This window comes from Colius striatus, chromosome 7 (assembly GCF_028858725.1).
Source record: "Colius striatus isolate bColStr4 chromosome 7, bColStr4.1.hap1, whole genome shotgun sequence".
NCBI lineage: Eukaryota > Metazoa > Chordata > Aves > Coliiformes > Coliidae > Colius > Colius striatus.
This window is the reverse complement of record NC_084765.1, coordinates 41,868,908-41,885,824: the sequence shown is the minus strand read 5'-3', so window position 1 is coordinate 41,885,824 and position 16,917 is coordinate 41,868,908. Positions and strand designations below refer to the sequence as shown.

Sequence of the window (16,917 nt, the reverse complement as noted above, 5' to 3'; positions counted from 1 at the left end):
CCCAAATGGTTCTCTGATGGGAACATCTGGTTGGGATCATACCAAGACTCAAAGGAGTACCAGAGAGCTGTGCATGACAACACCACATTTACCACCCTGGTGACATAATCAGGCTTCCTGGGGAATCTGTTTCTCCATAAAGGTCCAGCTCTGGGGGCTTGGGCGTGTGGAAGCAGCGAATGGGGATGGGTGACGCTGAGTCCTTGGGCCACAGTCCCTGTGGGGCCCTAAACTACAAGTTATTGATGCCACAATCCTAAATGCATTTTTAAAGTAAAGAGTTGGGTTTGGTTTGGCTTCAGCATGACACAGGTGAGACAAGGGAATGTTACACTCAGTTGATTTAATGACAGAGGACTCCCAGTGAGAGCGTTTCTGCACACGTGGGGAGGGAAGCTGCGTGTGAGCGCTCCCATGAAGGCAAGACGAGGATTTTTCAAGGCAAATGATGATTCCCGAGTCCCAGCAGTAACTGGGAAGAGCTGAAGTCAAGAAAGCTTCAGGTCCTGCTCTGGTGGGGTCCCTTGGTTTGGGTTCAGTAGTCAACAGCAGGAAGGCAAACGGTGCGGACAAATTCCTCGTACTTGATTGTTCCGTTCGGTCCAACTTTGGCTCCTTTTAGCAGGTCATCAACTGGGGAACAGTCAAAGACAAGGATAAAAGTTTGAGTGGCACGTGTTAGAGATGTTGTGATCTCCAACAGAAGAGTAAGGCAGGATTTGGCTGCCTCCTGGGCTCAGCTGGGGGTGCTATCCAGGCTGTGCTTTGAATCTAGCATCAGTTAGCCCTTGGATTTTGCTTTCCACGCCTGACTTTCTGGAGCAGAGATGTCCGAGTTCCACATGGGAAAGATCAGCTAATTGAGTTGCAAATCAGCTTCTCTTGGTAGGAGTGAGTGGCTTGGTTTGAATGGTAAACCTATTCCTGTTCAATTTAGACTAAAGTAAGTGCTGATGCAGTTTAGTGCCCCCCTTCAGGCTGCTCTGCTGAGGCCCAAAGGCTGAAGGTGCTGCCCAAGAAGTAGTAACTGTGCAGTTGGCACCTGGCAGCAGTCCTGCTTCCCATTCCAGTGCTGGGCCACCTGAGTGACACCACTTCCCTAGCTTCAAATGCTCTCTTTCCTGTCAAATCATGTCAGTGAAACAGAAGTACCTGGAAATGACACGTTGAAAAGCAACTGAATGAAGCTGCTGCTGGGAATCAGCTGCTCTGTTCCTTTGGGTGGCAAGAGGAGGGGAATTCCCTTGCTTGTGTCCTTCACCCATAACATACAGCACTAAAACAGGCATCAGGGAATCCCAGCAGCTTCCATTTGATGATGTTTTGGGCAGCAGTTCTCTTCAATAAGGTACCTAATACAGTCCAGAAGAGCTTTTGGCTTGCTGCTCGCCCATGTGTTGCCTCTGAAGCGTGTTGCCATTGCCTAGACAAGGTTTTTAGATGTCTTGAGGTCCCTTCCAACCCCTACCACCCTGATGCTGTGATTCCCATGAGCTGGCAGTGTGTGACCAGGATGGTGGCTGGATGCTGTGCAGAGAGAGCAGGGCAGGCAGCCTGTCAGAGAGGGAGCTGCTGCCTTGTGGACCTGCACTTACTGTTTGGTGTTTTGTTAGCAGGACACTTGGTGGTTGTTTAGAGCCTGTTGATAGGCCATTGAAACAGGGGCATCATATGTGGTGATGCACTGATCACACATCTTCCACAACCTCATGCCCAGGTGGGCTGGAGTCACCTTGCTCAAGCCTCTCCCCTTCCCAGCTGGGTGCAGGCAGGGCACTCTGTTTTTGCTGGTGAACTCCTTGGCTTGAGGTTACCAGAAGGGCTGCTCAGGCTCCACAAGCTCTGCTTGTTTAAATAAGACTCACTGGAGCTCAGAAGAACAGCTTTGCTGTTGGCTGTGAAGTCCAGAGGGAAGGTGATGGAGGAAAGGGGAGGTTTAGGGAGGCAAGAAAAGGATTAAATAGTGGTGGAAGGTCTCCATGAGCAGTGTAACGTGGTTCCTCTCCCCACTCTTTGTGGGTGCTGGATGAGACAGGGGTTTCCCCTCTGTACAGGGCAGCCCCAGGGAAGGTTTGGTGTCTGGAGGGGGCAGGTGCTCAGTGAGGAGCTGTGTGAGAAGGTAACAGCTTCTTTCCAAGAGATCTGATCCTTTCTAAACCAATACCCTGATGGTAATCAAATGCTTCCAAGGACATCACTTCCAAACGTAATTAATTCTTCCCAGAGCATTTAAAAATAGCACAGGGGGAAAAAAAGGCAGTGTTGGTTGTCATTTGGTACCAGTGTGTTACATGAAGTGCTGAAGGCTTTTGTGGAGGCCCTGTAGCTGAAGGCACGTGCCAGTAGGCACTGAACAACCCCAGATGCTAATGAAACTGAGTCTGTTCTGCTATCAAATATTTATGACAGCCCAGCAAAGCTGGAGTTTGGTGTGTCAAGGGGAAGATCCTTGCTGAGGAGCAGCATTGCCTCCTGCACCAGGGTCCCCGGTGCCTTGTCAGCAGGTGTGAGCAGATGCACGCCAAAGCAGCAGGAGATGCCCCTGCTCTGCCCAAAGCTTCTGTATGTAACAGTGCATCTTGCTAGATGCCTCTCATTAGGGGTAATGTCTCGCTGCCTCCACTGCTCAGCTCTCACAATAGCTCTGAAAGTGTTTTGAGATGTAAATAGCTGCATGAGTTATTGTTCCAGTTAAGCAACTGAAGAAATGCCTTGCTGGTGACACAGCACTGCACTGACCAGCCTTGCTCTGATTAAATCCTGCTTTAACACGAGAAAGGGCCGTTCTTACACCTTCAGGGAGCCCAGTGAGCTCTGCACTGACCCCAGACCCCTGGTAAAACTCTTTCCTTGCCTGTATCAAGCTGGTGATGGGTCTTTCTAATGCTGTGTGTGGCACAGAGTGAGCAATTTGAAAGCTGCAGAGCCTGCTCCCTGCAGCAGGGTCAGAGGCGCCAGAGCTGTGCCAGGGCTGGAGGAGAGAAGCCTCGGGTGATGTGGTTCAGAGAGAGGAGGGACAGAGGAGGCCTGTCCCCAGTCCTGCAGCCCCTGAAAGGGGGAAATCTGGGGCTTGCAGTTCAGAAGTTGATAGAGATGCATAAAATGGCCAGGGCAAAACTGGCTGCCTAAAGGGTCTTGGTTGTCTGAAAGGCCTCGATGGTTTTCACCTGCCTGGAAATTCCTCCTCTCAGGCCCTTTGGATCCAAAGTCTTGACAAACAGGACAGGGTTTGGGGGCTTTTTCTTTCTTTCTTCTAAAAGAATGTTAATTACAGAGTCTCCTTCTCTCTTCCAAGCAGTGCTGGCCCCCAGAGCTCCCGGGAAGCAGCCAGGCCTGATGTGCCTCTTACAGCATCCCTCTCCCAGAGCCCTTGGTGGGACACCACTTTGTACAGTGTCTCAGGGTGAGAAACCATCACCCAGGGAAAAAAGCCTGAGAAAGGGGAAAGGTCTTTCAGTAGAGGGTCAGCTGGCTTAGCTCTGTGCAGGGCACAGAACCCCTGCTTAGCAGTCGTGGTGTGAGTGAAGGCTGACAATGGTGAGGTGTCCCCTTCACCTGGGTCTCAGGAGCTCTGGGAGCCTGGCTGGGCTCGTGGGGGGCTCTGCTTCACGTGGGCAAAGTGTTGGAGAGGAAGGCAGGAGCTGCTTGCATGGCTGTGGCAGGGAAGGGACAGGACAGCCCTTCTCCCTGCAGTGGGGGTCACCAGGGCTGGCACAGGTCCTAACCCCCCTGCCCAGCTCTGAGCACCTGATCCCAGGTTTGGCTGCAAAGGAAAATCAGGAAGGGAATAAGACAGAGAGGATTTGGACACATCTTTGAACTGCAAAATACCTTCTTCCTCAGAAAGCTTTTCTCCTAGTCTGGTGAGTTTGGCTTTGAGCTCCGAGACAGTGATGACGCCTCTCTTCTGCCTGTCGATCATGGCCAGGGCTGTGAGGATCTCCCTCTCGGGTTCCTCCTGCTTCATCTGCCTGTACATTATATTCAGGAAGGTGGAGAAGTCCAGCTCTGCATTTCTGTCTGGAAAAAAACAAGAGCAGATTCTTGAGGAATGGCTCAGTGTCACGATCTGGATCCAGACCTGAGCATCCCCTTCTTCTCTCTGCCCCCTTCCCCTTCCCCTTCCCCTTCCCCTTCCCCTTCCCCTTCCCCTTCCCCTTCCCCTTCCCCTTCCCTGGCTCTGCTCTGGGAGCTGCTGCTGGGGCCTTCTCCTGCCACAAAACCCATCCAGAGCTTTGCTGGACTTGGGCTCTGAAACCTTGCAGCCTGAATTTTTAATCCAGACCAGTTTATCTCATGTTTTGCACATGGGGAGGAGCAACCCCATCAGCAGCACAGGCTGGGGGTGACCTGCTGCTCCAGGAGAGGGACCTGGCACTGCTGGTGGGCAGCAACTGCCCATGAGCAGCAACGTGCCCTCGTGGGCAAGAGGCCAGTGGCAGCCTGGGGGCAGCAAGAGTGTGGGCAGCAGGGCCAGGGTTCTGCTCCCCCTCTGCTCTGCCCTGCTGAGGCCTCATCTGGAGTCCTGTGGCCAGTGCTGGGCTCCTCAGCTCCAGAGGGACAGGGAACTGCTGGAGAGAGGCCAGTGCAGGGACACCAAGATGCTGAGGGGACTGGAGCATCTTCCTGGTGAGGAAAGGCTGTGGGACCTGGGGCTGTTCAGCCTGGAGAAGAGGAGATTGAAGGGGGAATCTCAGCAACACTGACAAGTACCTAAATGGTGTGTGTCAGGATGGGGTGGCATTTTTGTCTGTGGTGGCCAGTGATGGACACAAGCTGGAACACAACCAGTTCCACTGGAACAGGAGGAGCAAGTCCTTTGGTGCTGAGGTGAGGGAGCCCTGGCCCAGGCTGCCCAGGGAGGGTGTGGAGGCTCCTGCTCAGGAGGTTTCCAACCCCACTGGACACATTCCTGTGCCCCCTGAGCCAGGGGCAGCTGCTGGAGCAGGGGCTGGGGCTGGGGCTGCAGCAGCTCTGGAGACCCCTTCCAACCCCCACCACTCTGATCCCATGCTTCTGTCCTGGGCTGCAGGCAGCTCCTTGTCTTTGCACAGAGCCCAGAGCAGCTGAGTGAAGCAGTGTGCACCGTGGCTGTGCTTTGCTCACCGATGTGGTGCAGGTGCAGGTGTCTCTGAGCCTCTGCAGGCGTTGGGCTGGCTCCCAGGCACCGCATCACTGCCAGCAGGTCCGAGGCTTTGATCTTGCCTTTTTGTTTCTTGTCATACAGGGAAAAACATTCCTTGAACTCTAATTAAAAACCAAAACTCTGTTATGCCATGTAAGATTACATTGATCTCCCAGGGCTGTCTCTTGTCAGCCTTGGGAGGGTTCCAGCAGGGATATTGTGTCTGCTTCAGGGTGTCTCGTTTCAGGGAAGATGGACACTGGGGGAGGACCCTGGGGTAAAGTGCCAAGGGCAATTAAAATCCAGGCTTGTGAATAGCTGAGCTAATTGGGGTCCCTCAGCCTAATGAAGCTGAAAGCAGCTTCCAAAGATGTGGAATACTGTTGTAAAGTGCTTTCCTCTGCCTTTGTGGGGGGTGGGAGAGGAGGCTGAAGGCAGGAGCCTTCAGGAGGGTGCTGGGTCAGTCCCTGCCGTGCTCTGTGCAGGATCCTGGGGCTGCCACTGCCTGGTTTTTAACCAAAAAAGAAGGGGTAGTGTGGCATTTGCCAGTCTGAGTGGTGCCAGAGAGGCTCAGCGCTGCCCTGCTGCTCCCCCACCGCAGCAGCTCGCCTCTCCCTCCATCCTCACCCTCTCCCTTCCCCCCCAACGCTGCCTCACAGCCCTCAAATAAATAAATAAAGGAGGGCTGCAGCTGACCTAGATAAGGCTGCCATCTCTCATCCTCCTCCCTTCCACCCCGCTCCCAGCAGCCACGGGCTCTGCTCCTCCCGAGTCGTGCTGCACGGGGACGGTCCTGCCTCAAGTAACAATCCCCCTGTTTTGGGGCCATCACCCTCCAGCCCCCCTCCTCATCCTCTCTGTCCTTAGATCTCGGTGCTGGGTGCCCCGTGGGTGCTGTGGCCTCCCCCAGCTGCCTCCTCCCAATCCTGCAGAGCTGCTGTGCCTGAGGGTGCTGCAGATGAACAGGTTTGCAGGGATGCTCTTGTTTCAGCTTTCCTCTGCCGTTCTCCTGGCCAAATCCTCCCTGATTCCAGCCCTGGGCAGGGTCCCCTTTCCCTGGTGCCTCACAGTGGCAACTGGTACTTCCTGCACCCTCTTCTTCCTCTTCTTCCTCTTCTTCCTCTTCTTCCTCTTCTTCCTCTTCTTCCTCTTCTTCCTCTTCTTCCTCTTCTTCCTCTTCTTCCTCTTCTTCCTCTTCTTCCTCTTCTTCCTCTTCTCCCTCTTCTCCCTCTTCTCCCTCCTTCCCCTTGGCTCCCATCCCTGAAACCTCCAGTACTGCAAAGCGTCGCCTCAGATTGCTGCTGCTCTTGGCCAGGGCTGCTGTGTTGGTGGGCTTGGGAAGTTGCTGGTTAAGTTTGGCTGGTCTCAGGGCAATCTGGAGCGTGGTTCCTCCTTCCCTGCCTCTGCCCAGCACTGTCTTAGTGAAACTGGGGAGATTTCTCAGCTTTCAGAGCTAGCAGATGCCCTGGAGAGCTGGGAGGGGGGCAAGTGGGGGAGCACAGCCCTGAGACACCTGGGGAGGGGCAACAGCATTTGATCTATGTCTCCATAGATTTGTTAAGCCAATCTCGCTGATGCAAAAAGCAAGCCCTACAAAAACCAGAGCAAAGCTTGTACTTACCATTGATCTGATCCTGGGACAGAAACTTTGCCTGTAGCGTTGGAGAAAGGAGAGGGGAGAGGGGGGAAGAAAACACCCAAGAGCTGTGAGACGTGTCAGTGGGAGCGGGGATGAGGGGTTTGTGTCAGCCAAAAGGCTCCACTCACCATGCTCCTGTCCCCGTGCCTGGCTCTGCCCGAGGCTGCTCCTACTTCTCGATTCGATTAAGGGCTAAAGTCCAGCCGCCCGGCTGTAATAAATACCCGGCTGCTATGGCTACGGGACCTGATCCGCGCCGGGTCCTGCTGCCAGCACCGCGCCTCTCCCACGCCCCGGCGACAAGGGCTCTCTCCAAGCCCTGGGCTTCAGGAGCTGTTGCTGGGGGTGGTTTCGGGGCGTTTGGGGTCGTGCTGGATGGAGATGAGCTGGTTGAGCATGCAAGGTTTGATAATGTGGAATAGCTGCACACCTTGCCCTCGGCTCAGCTGCTGCGAGACAAATCCAGGCGTGTGGGCATCCGAGGAGGCTGCTGGGGAATCGGGATTTACAGCTCTGCCGTTCACTGCTGGGGGGTGCAGGTGGGCAGGAGGAGGAGGGGTCAATTCAGGCTTTGCAGGTCCTGTCTGAGCTCTGTGCTGGGTGTTGGGCATCACAGCCAGCGTCCCCGCGCCCTGCACAGGGGGTTTGCAGGGCAAGGGGGGTTTAAACCTTCCCCCCTGCAAACACAGACGTCGTGGGCAGGCTGAGAGAAGGGATTTGGGGACGGTTTTAAGAGCTCCCCCACTGTCTGAGGTTGTATTTATTAGCATTCATTTAGTTGATCAGCCCGGGAGCAAACAGCCTCCGGGACTGGCCGGTCCTGGTGCAGCCCTGGGCAGGGACGTGGGACGGGGATGCCAGGCAATGAGGCAGAGGGACATGATGCCAGGCAATGGTGCTGAGGCAAGGCACAGAGCTGCAGGGCTCCGGGGGGAGGCAGAGCCTGCCCAGGGAGTGCTGGATCAGCACAGAGAGCCGGGTTTGCTGCGGGTCCCCTCCGGCGCCAGCGCCAGAGGTGAACGTGCACTTATGTCCCATCCTGTCCCTTAACAAAAAGAGCTGAGCCAGCAGCTCCTGGGTGTGAGCTGAGAGGTGTTTCCCCTCTCCAGAGCCACCAGTGAAGGATCCCACAAAGCAACCCCAGGGCTGTGCAGACAGGGCTGGTGTGTGTGTGAGCTGAAGCTGCAGTGGAGATCTGGGCCCAAGAACATCATGTTGAGTAGCTGTAGTGACCACTGTGTCATGGACTGGATTCTTCCCAGAGCCTGCTCTGTTGTAATGCCTGGAGAAGAGGAGGCTGAGGGGAGACAGGAGCACTCTCTGCAACTCTGACAGGAGGCAGCAGGGAGCTGGGGGTCAGTCTCTGCTCCCCAGCCATGAGTGACAGGACAAGGGGAAAGGGGCTGCAGTTGCCCCAGGGGAGGTTGAGGCTGGAGCTGAGGCAGAACTGTTTCCCTGAGAGGGGTGTCAGCCCCTGTGCCAGGCTGCCCAGGGAGCTGGGGGAGTGCCCAGCCCTGGAGGGACCCCAAAGCCCTGGAGCTGAGGTGCTGAGGGGTCGGTGCTGGGCTGGGCAGGGTGAGGGCAGGGCTGGGACTGCAGCAGCTTACAGGGCTTTAACAACTGAAATGATCCTGTGATTCTATTGCCACATGCAGGGTCCTTGAATCTCATGGGAGAAAGATTCTGCCTGCAAAGAACAGAGCTGCATGGGGAAGCACCTGTCCCACGGGGCTGCTCCTGTCCCTCGGGGCTGTTGCACTAACGTGATGGACATAAACCATGGCAAGGATGCAGCTGGAGCTGCAGGAGCTCAGCTCCATCACCCACGGCTGCACAGCGCCCATGTAAGCTGGGCTCACGCTGGAGCTCCCTCCTCACCCCGATGCTCTTTTTGGGCTGCATTCCCGAGGAACTGGCCCTTCTGCAGCCAGCCAGGGCACCCGGGAGGGCTCCCGGGGGAGCAGAGCCGAGGCAGGGCGGCTCATCCCCCTCCCAGCGTGTTTAGCTCGCTGGGAGCAGCGTGGGAGGAGCTGAAGCATCTCCCCTGCCAAGAAGCGGGGAGGGGGGAGAGGGTGCAGGCTGCCCGGAGTTTGGGGAGGGGGAGAGGGCACGGGCTGCCTGCAAACTGCTGCTATGAAGGGTGAGAGGCTGCAGGGTGGGATTGGGGTGCACGGGGACGTGGTTCTGTCTTGTAAGCAATGACAGAATCCATCACTGCGAGGCTGAAGGGCGCAAAACCCCTGCCACAGCCCCGTCTTTAAAGTGTAATGTGGCAAAGACTGCTTTTTTCCACAGAGTCCCAGGATGGTGGGGGCTGGAAGGACCCTGCAGAGCTGCTGCAGCCCCAGCTAAAGCAGGTTCCCCTGGCTCAGGGGGCACAGGGACACGTCCAGGTGGGTTTGGGAACCTCCCGAGGAGAACTCCCAACCCTTTTTGTTCCCTTTGTTCCCCAGCTGGCTCTGGCTCCCACAGCACATGTCTGGCAGCTAAGGTTGGTCAGGAGTTTATTTGAAATACATCTACATTAGCAAAACTAGAGGATCTGGTTTTTCTTCAAATCAATCTAAAATATCAAAACTTAGAAACTTTCCTTTGCTGCATGGAGGTTGTTCATGTGCAGGGTGTAAAACGCCCAGGGCTCAGGGATATAGATCACACCAGGGTACTTCTTCCTGAGGATTTTGTCATTCCACAGCCAAACCACCCAGCCAGCAATGAGCACCAGGGTTATGATGAAGGAGTAGAAGAGGAAAAGGCCGTTGCTGTCCAGGACGAGTCCTTTGCGTTTCTGGTGCATCACTAAAGCCATCATGGCAAAGAAAGTGAAAATGTAGAGGATGAAAATCTGACCCTCTGTCACCAGATACCTACAAAGCAAAAGCAACCATTAGAGCCTGAGGGAGAGAGCAGCGACCCACCACAGCCCCAGCTCCACCTGGGGTGGATCCTCCCCCTTCTCCACATCCAGCCCAAGCCGTGCTGCTCTCTCCTGCCAGCTTTCCAGCTGTGGTTTGGGTCTTACCAGCGATTTAACAACTAAGCTACGGGCTCCCTCGGCATCTGAAAGGTGCTGGGTTGTGTGAATTGGGGTGCTTAAAGGCAGAACCAAAGGCAGACTCTGGCTCCAACCCAAAAGAAATCCATTGCTCCCTCTCTGCTGTGTCCTGAAGAAGCACCAGTGGCAGGAGGAATCCCACTCCCTGGTTCTGCAGAGAGTCACGCTGCCAGATGTAAAGGAAGTGCAATGGGCTAAGTGGGAACTGACCAAATCAGCTTGATGGTTTTGACTATCAAAAATGAATTTTCTGTATGAAAACAGTCTCAGCAGGGAGCAAAGGCACAGGCAAGAATCTCTGAGGATGAATGAAAAGTTGTTTGGCTGCCATCAGGGAAGTGTTTGGGAAGAGGAGGCTAATGACAATGGGAAATAAACAAGACCTCTCTCAAAAGGCTATTTGGACCCGCAGGGTGAGTGCAGGAGGATGAGCATCACAGAGGCAGCCTGGGCTCTGTGGGAGTTCCTGGACAAGTGTGAGAGCATTCCTCATTGTCACCAAGGAGCTGACACCCTGCAGGCACTGGGTGAGCACCCCAACATCATGGAGGGACGAAGGCCACGGAGGCTGGACGCTGGAGCTGCAGCAGTAGCAACAGGACAGGAGTGCCCAGGGGTGACCCTGAAGCTGTCCTGACTTGCAAAAGATAAAGAGGCTGCAAGTATCAGTGAGGCTGGATTTGATTTGCCAGACCTGCAGAGCAGAAACTGCAGCAAGTTCTGCCCTGGGGAGTGGAGAACCTCTGCCTGTGGCACTTCACCTCTAGCCCAGCCCCAGTGGGCAGAAGCTACTTACCAGTAATAAAGGCTGCTGGGCCCCACGAGAAGCAAGGCAGCCACGGGCATCCTGCTCTCCTCTTCAACAGGGGTGAAGCAGCCAGTGAAATATATAAACAGGATCAGGAAAAAAGGGATATACCTGCAAGAAACAACTCCCATGGGTGTGTGACCCTGGCAAGCGTCCAACCCCTGCCCAGATCCAACCCCTGCACACAGGCAGCTCCTGGGAAGTCAGCTGGTGAAAGAGCAGCAGCAGAGGCCATGCAGGTGAGCTCAGGTGGGTAACCAGGGCTCAGGGTCCCGCTCCCTGGGCTCCAGCAGTGCCCATCAGGGCATCCCCTCTCTGCCAGTGTCACAGAGGAAGGGCTGGTGGGGCTGGCTGCGGGGTTACTCCGTGTCCTTCTCCATGTGCTCCTGTTGGACTGTCAGACTTCTGGGGCTCTCCCAGGAAGAGCTCAGGTGCTTAGGGCAAAGGCTGAGCTTGAGTGCTCTACAACTGCAGCTGGGACACCTCCAGGCTCTGAGAGGCTGTGCAAGTGTGTTGTGTTACTGACCCACAGGATGTGGACCAGGATTTCACCAGCCAAGAATCACCTTGGTTGGAAAAGCCCTTGAAGCTCCTGGAGTCCAAGCCCTGCCCTCACACTGCCAAGCCCATCACTACCCCATGGCCCTCAGCTCCATGGCTTTGCAGTGTCTCCAGGGATGGGGACTCCATTTCTCTCTGCTCTGAGCAATCTCAGGGTTATGTGGCAGCAGGTCAAGGGCCAGACAGTCCTTTCTGGGGTGTCTGGTGCAGGCAGAGCAGGACAGGGGCCAGGAATGCAGCGCAGCCACACTGGATGAAGCAGTGTCCAGCTGGGACACGCATTTCTAGGGTCAGCCTGGGGTGATGGGGCTGGAATCAGACCCAAACTGATCCCTTTGGATCACCACAGCCCAATGGTCTGCACTGGGCTGCACTGGTCTGACTGTGTGACAGCCCCATCCCTCTCACTGGACTGTGCATGGCAAGGGAGGGGAGTGAGCAAAGGGCTAGAGAGGCCTGGCAGGGCTGGGGTGCTTTGGGGTCGACCTCCAGAGGAGCATGAAGGTGGGTGGTGCCAGCTGAGGAGCCTGCAGAGCCCCCAGACCCGAGCTGCAACCCGTCTCCTCACCCGGCTGTCCCGTGGAGGGCGGCTGAGGGCTGAGGACAGAAGAGCTGTTCCTTTGGCCCCTACAGCTGCCAAACCACTGCCCCATCCTGCAAATACCACCAGAGACAAAACCAGGGGGAGTGGCTCATTGTCCAAGGGAGGGATCCACTGTAACACCCTGGGCTGGGAGAACATTATCCCCAGCCAGCTCTCGATGGCCACCTTGCAGGGTTCTTTACATATTGAGCCACGACCAGACCAGCTCTGCCCTCCAGACCAGCTCTGCCCTCCCTTGTGTCACATCCTGGGGCCACTGGGTAGCCTGTAAATCACTTACCACATCGAATGACCTAAATATTCATCGTAGTAGTAGAGCAGCTCAAAGGAATCAATCTGCAACGCAACAGAGAGACGTTTGGAAGGGCAGAGGGAACAGGGCTGCTACTCAACAACAGCAAGCAATTAGGAGACTTTAAAGCCCTGTGTCTAAAGCACAGCTTCTTTACCAGTGTCTCTGGCTTCAGGTTCTTGATGATGGGATTCTCTCTGACTGACAGATGGTGCTGGTAGCCGCTGAAAATGAGGCGGTGGTTGACGGAGTCCCCGACCAGGTGGATGCTGGCTCCCATCACAAAGGTGATGATGCTGACGTACACCATGGATCTGGGTAAGGTCTTGGGGGATCTCTCGATGAGCTAAACACGAGGAGAGGTGCTGAACAGTGAGGAGGTACCAGCAGAGCCACCCACACAAGTTCTGTCCCCTCTGACTTTACAGTGCTCTGCAGAAACCCCAACGAGCGGCCTGTGGGAGCTGCTGCCCGCAGCAACCAACTCTGCCAGGGACAAAACAGTCACCCCTGAGCTTCCCTGCCTGCAGCTACCTTCCCCAACCCCACCTCAGGCACCTTTCTATGTGGCTTTTGGGTTTGAGTACACACTGCATCCCTCTCTGCAGCAATGACCCCCCATTTTTTGCCCCTTCTGCAAAGCAGCTCCATTCACCCCAGGCAGGGCTTCTAACAGAGAGCTCAAAGCAGTTCCCTCACTAGATGTGATGAAAACCGATTCCCGAGGAACAGAAAGGCAGCTGCTGCGCGGGCTGCGTGTGTCTGCCAGGCCGGTTGTGCCCTCCAGTGGCAGGGACAGCCTCCAGCAGCCTCCAGCTCCCCAAGCACACACCAGCTCACACACACGCAGCAGCTCACACACAGCAGCTCACACACTTGCTCCTTGACAACTCTCCCCATTTTTTTCCAAGGACTCCTGTTGAACTGCTCGTTTGTTTGTTTTCTTTCTCTAGATTCATCTCTCTCTGTATTTGCTTGTAAAACCTGCCAGAAAAACTGCTTGAGGCAACCGTTGGAACAGCAGCTTCAGCCACGAGCTCTCCCTGTGCTCTTGTGCAGGTCTGGGTGAGGCAGGCAGGGAGCACAACTCAGAGCCCAGGGTGAGCTCCTGCAAGGAGCTTTCTCTGCAGAAAGGAGCTCCCCACTCAGCCAGCAAAGCAAGGAAGACCCCGAAGGATGGAAATCCCAGCTCCAAGGGTTCAGGCTTTGGAGGAGATGCCGAAGTGGCACCAGGAACAGCAGGTCAGGGGGATGCATCGGCCCAGCCCGAGGATGAGCCAGGGCCACCTTCACCTCCCATGCCCCTGCTGCCAAATCAGCTTTGCAGCCCTTCATAAACACTGAAAAGCTCCTTATTTGTATTTAATTTTCAGGCTTAACTTCCCCTTTCTGGGTAAGTGCCGTGTGAACGTCAGAGCAGGCACGGGGACAGGACGAGCAGAACCTCCAGGTAAGCTCTCGTGTGATGGGAAAGGACAGGAGGGGGGACAAGTCCTTGGAGGGGACCCTGGGCAAAAGAAATGCACCCTGCATCACAAATGGATGTCTGTCTGCAGGCCAGCCCTTGATGCTGTGCTGCCAGGGAAGTCTGAGGCAGCAGGTCTTGAACATGGCGAGTACTCAAGCTGTGTCAGACTGCCAGGGGTCAGCCCCCGGCCTCAGGAGCCTTCACATCCCCCAAAGGACCTTTCACAGCAGCACCAGCACTGAAAATGTCCCAGACAGACACAGGAGGGGATCACTTCCATATCAGGACATCATGCAGTTTCTAGCTAACGAAGGTGACACTACAGTTGAGGGTGTGACATGAGCAGATTCCTAGTGACGTGACAGTCTTTAACCTGGCCAGTGGTTACCGCGAGGCAGTGGCTGGCAGCTGAGGCGAGATCAATTCAAGCTAAAGATACAAATCTAATGTCAAAGAGCAAGTGGAATTAAGCTCTGAACAATTCCAAATATCTAGTACAGCTCCAGCTGTCTCATAAGGTCTTTTGAGTCATGGACAGATGTTGTCTTAAAAATAGGCTGTGGCTGAGGCAGGGAGGAGGGCTCCGAGTCCTCCCGAGCCCGGGGGGAGCGATTTGCTTTGCATAATGCACGAAATTGAGTTGTGTAAAGCCAGCTCCTGCCTTGCTCTTTAAAAAGTGGCATCACAAATCCCTCCTGGAGCAGCCAAACGTAGAGCAGGGCCACCTCACTTGCAGGAGCTGGTGAATCAAGTCCCTTAAAGTCTCCCCCCCTCACAGAACTGTGTCGTTTGCCCCGTTGTAATGTGGAAGAAGATGTTCAATGCGTTACCTTTAGCAGAAGAAAGGGTGTGATGACGTTGTAAGCCATGTGGAAATAATCCCCAGCACTGGGTTTATTGAGAGGGAACCACTCCAAAGGCAGGATTATCTGAGGAGCAGAGGGGGGGATAAGAAGAGTGCATCAGTGTATCCTCAGTACCCTGTCCCCGGCTGGAAGGTCCCAGCTGAGGGGAACAGCCACTTGTGCCCTGCACTGTCAGGGAAGCAGAGTCCCAGGCTCCAGAGACACAGGCAAGGGAAGGGGAAGAGCAGCAGGAACATCACCAGGTAACTTCTGTTCTGAAAGCAGAAACTAGTGGGATAGATGACATGGAACAAGTTTCCTCGTGTCCAAAACAAAGCTCTTGGAACCAGTTACTCACACCAGGACACGGCAGAGCAGGTTCCAAGAAACACAAGGGAAAGCTTCTGCCCTGCTGAGGTGAGGGAGCACTGGCAGGGGCTGCCCAGATGGGCTGTGGAGGCTCCTTCTCTGGAGACATCCCAACCCAGCTGGATGAGTCCCTGTGTGCCCTGCTCTAGGTGGTGCTGCTCTGGCAGGGGGGCTGCACTGGATGAGCTTTCCAGGTCCCTTCCAGCCCTTGAGACCCTGTGATTCTGTGACACCTCCTCCACGGTGTCCTTTAGGGGTAGAAAACAGCCCATGGGTCTACAGATGAGCCCTGTAGCTCTGTCCCCCCATCCTCCACCCTACACGAAGCCGTGGGCTGTGCCACACTCACCATGGCGATGGGACGCCCAAAGTCCAGCACCCAGTTCTGCAGAGTGAAGTAGAACCACAGATCAAAGTGAAACGGGGAGGTCTTGAAGGTGTCCTCGCTCTTGACCGCCCCATGCCTGGAGATGACAGAAGTGACAGTGTCAGTCACACAGCAGGTTTTGGAGGAGGCAGGGAGATGACCCCAGCTCTGCATCCTCCCCTCCCCAAACCTGTGCCTCCCTGGCTGGTGTCTGGGCTTTGGGATCTGTGCAGTAACGACACAAGAGTTCAAGGAGAGGAGGAGGCACTGCAGAAAGGCAAAGGGGTGCTGATAGGAGCCCAAAGGCAGGATGAAGCCCTTAAATGCTGAATTAAGTGCAACTATTTTTAACTTTTGCATGACAAAGCAAATTTCAACTCCTGTGGCACTTCTGCTGAGCACTACACATGCCTCACTGCCTGGGGGGATGCTGTGGTCACTGTCACCTCCATCTCCCACTCTGAACATCCTCCTCTGCTCTCCAACTCACTCCACCAAAGTCTTTCCATCAGCTCCCCTCCAGCACCACCGCACCTTCACTCCAACGGGAGAGGATGAATCGCTCCCCTGTGGTGCTGGGACCAGAATGGCGTGAGGCACATCAGCCACCCGCCCGTCCTGCCCCAGCCCGGCACCCCCCAGCACCCGCTGCACGGAGGATGAGGATGGTGGTACCCAGAACCAGCCGGGCTGCCCTGCCTGAGCTGAGAGCGCTGCTGCTCCCGGGGCGAGGCTGGCAAACCCCGGCCCGGGTGACACAGGTAAGCCAGGACGCTCTGGACAGGGCTGCGGCGCCGCGGCTGAGCGGGGAGAGGGGGCAGGATGAGACCCTACGTGAAGCTGGGGCAGCGCGACCCCCGGGAACACACCGACCCCCCCTCGGGTTAGCCCGGACAGCCGCAGCAGCCGCACAGGGAGCTGGCCGGGGCGGAGGGGTCCTGGGGGCTTGGGGCAGAGAGAGCCGGGGCACGGCACGGGCTGGGGTGAGGGAGCGGCGCTGGGGCGCGCCTGGGGGCGTCCCGGTCCCGTCCCCGCAGCTCACCTGCCCGGGTAGAGGCTCCCGGCGGGCTGGGGCGAGCCCGGGGCCGCCGCCGGGAACTGCCGCCGCCGCGCCGCGCTCTGCATGTGCGCGGCTGGGCCCGGCACGGCACGGCCCCGGGACGGCACGGCTCGGCACGGCTGGTCCCCGCACGGCCCGGCCCGGCCCGGCCCGGCACGGCTGGTCCCGGCACGGCACGGCACGGCCCCGGGACGGCACGGCACGGCTGGTCCCGGCACGGCACGGCCCGGCACGGCACGGCCCGGCACGGCTGGTCCCGGCACGGCACGGCCCCGCCTCGCTGCCAGCCGCGGCTGCGCGGCCCCGGCACCGCCCCGGCCGGGGCTGGGCTTGGCTCGGCTCGGCCCCGCCCCGCGCCAGGAGGAGCCGGTGGCCCTTGTTGGTTTCGTTGTGTTTTCACGCCCGAGGAGCAGCGGGAGGGTGACGTTTAACTCCTTCCTTGCCCTTGAGCTCTGGGTGCCAGCCCTCACCCGGGCAGGGAAGGCGGGGGAAGGGCTGGCGGAGGAGCCGGCACATCCCCCCGAGCCCCGCCATCCCGAGCGGTTTTAAGGCGTTAAACGAGGCGGGTTTGCCGTCGCGCTGCGTGCGGACACGGGCGGGCTGGACGCACGGAGCCTGCGGGCCCTGCGTGGAGCTCAGCGGCGTTCCCAGCCTGCAGCCCGGCAGCTCTGTGCCGAGGGAACGCGAGTGGCACCGGGGCAGCGTTTGGAGGCGTCTGGGGTAA

The 16,917-nt window shown here is 56.7% G+C and overlaps 2 protein-coding genes across 4 annotated transcripts; both read right to left on the bottom strand.

Moving 5' to 3' along the window:
• Nucleotides 1–388: 388 nt before the first annotated feature.
• Nucleotides 389–8,666, bottom strand: CALML4 (calmodulin like 4). The gene is made up of 5 exons (XM_062000445.1): nucleotides 8,643–8,666; nucleotides 6,747–6,777; nucleotides 5,107–5,247; nucleotides 3,832–4,020; nucleotides 389–633 (listed from the first exon to the last, which is right to left on the bottom strand). The coding sequence occupies exons 1-5, from the start codon at nucleotides 8,664–8,666 to the stop codon at nucleotides 536–538; spliced, it is 483 nt and encodes a 160-aa protein (XP_061856429.1). The 3' UTR covers nucleotides 389–535.
• A 585-nt stretch (nucleotides 8,667–9,251) lies between these two features.
• CLN6 (CLN6 transmembrane ER protein) lies at nucleotides 9,252–16,285 on the bottom strand. Of its 3 annotated transcripts, none has more exons than XM_061999980.1 (7): nucleotides 16,176–16,285; nucleotides 15,116–15,230; nucleotides 14,383–14,481; nucleotides 12,242–12,430; nucleotides 12,073–12,128; nucleotides 10,616–10,738; nucleotides 9,252–9,631 (listed from the first exon to the last, which is right to left on the bottom strand). In XM_061999980.1, the coding sequence occupies exons 1-7, from the start codon at nucleotides 16,256–16,258 to the stop codon at nucleotides 9,343–9,345; spliced, it is 954 nt and encodes a 317-aa protein (XP_061855964.1). In that variant the 5' UTR covers nucleotides 16,259–16,285; the 3' UTR covers nucleotides 9,252–9,342. The 3 variants fall into 3 exon arrangements, with proteins under 3 accessions (XP_061855964.1, XP_061855965.1, XP_061855966.1); XM_061999982.1 differs by having other exon boundaries at nucleotides 9,360–9,563; XM_061999981.1 differs by lacking the exon at nucleotides 14,383–14,481.
• Nucleotides 16,286–16,917: the final 632 nt, after the last annotated feature.

Bases quoted from the DNA above. Each gene is read 5' to 3' on its own strand.
- CLN6 (XM_061999980.1), bottom strand. From the start codon at position 16,258: ATGCAGAGCGCGGCGCGGCGGCGGCAGTTCCCGGCGGCGGCCCCGGGC. The intron at 14,482-15,115 runs GTGAGTGTGGCA...TCTGCTCCTCAG, and splicing joins TTGGGCGTCCCATCGCCATG to ATAATCCTGCCTTTGGAGTG. The intron at 12,129-12,241 runs GTAAAGAAGCTG...GTTGCGTTGCAG, and splicing joins ACCTGAAGCCAGAGACACTG to ATTGATTCCTTTGAGCTGCT.
- CALML4 (XM_062000445.1), bottom strand. From the start codon at position 8,666: ATGCAGCCCAAAAAGAGCATCGGG. The intron at 4,021-5,106 runs GTGAGCAAAGCA...GTTTTTTTCCAG, and splicing joins CCTGCACCTGCACCACATCG to ACAGAAATGCAGAGCTGGAC. The intron at 634-3,831 runs GTATTTTGCAGT...ACTGTTCCCCAG, and splicing joins AAAGCTTTCTGAGGAAGAAG to TTGATGACCTGCTAAAAGGA.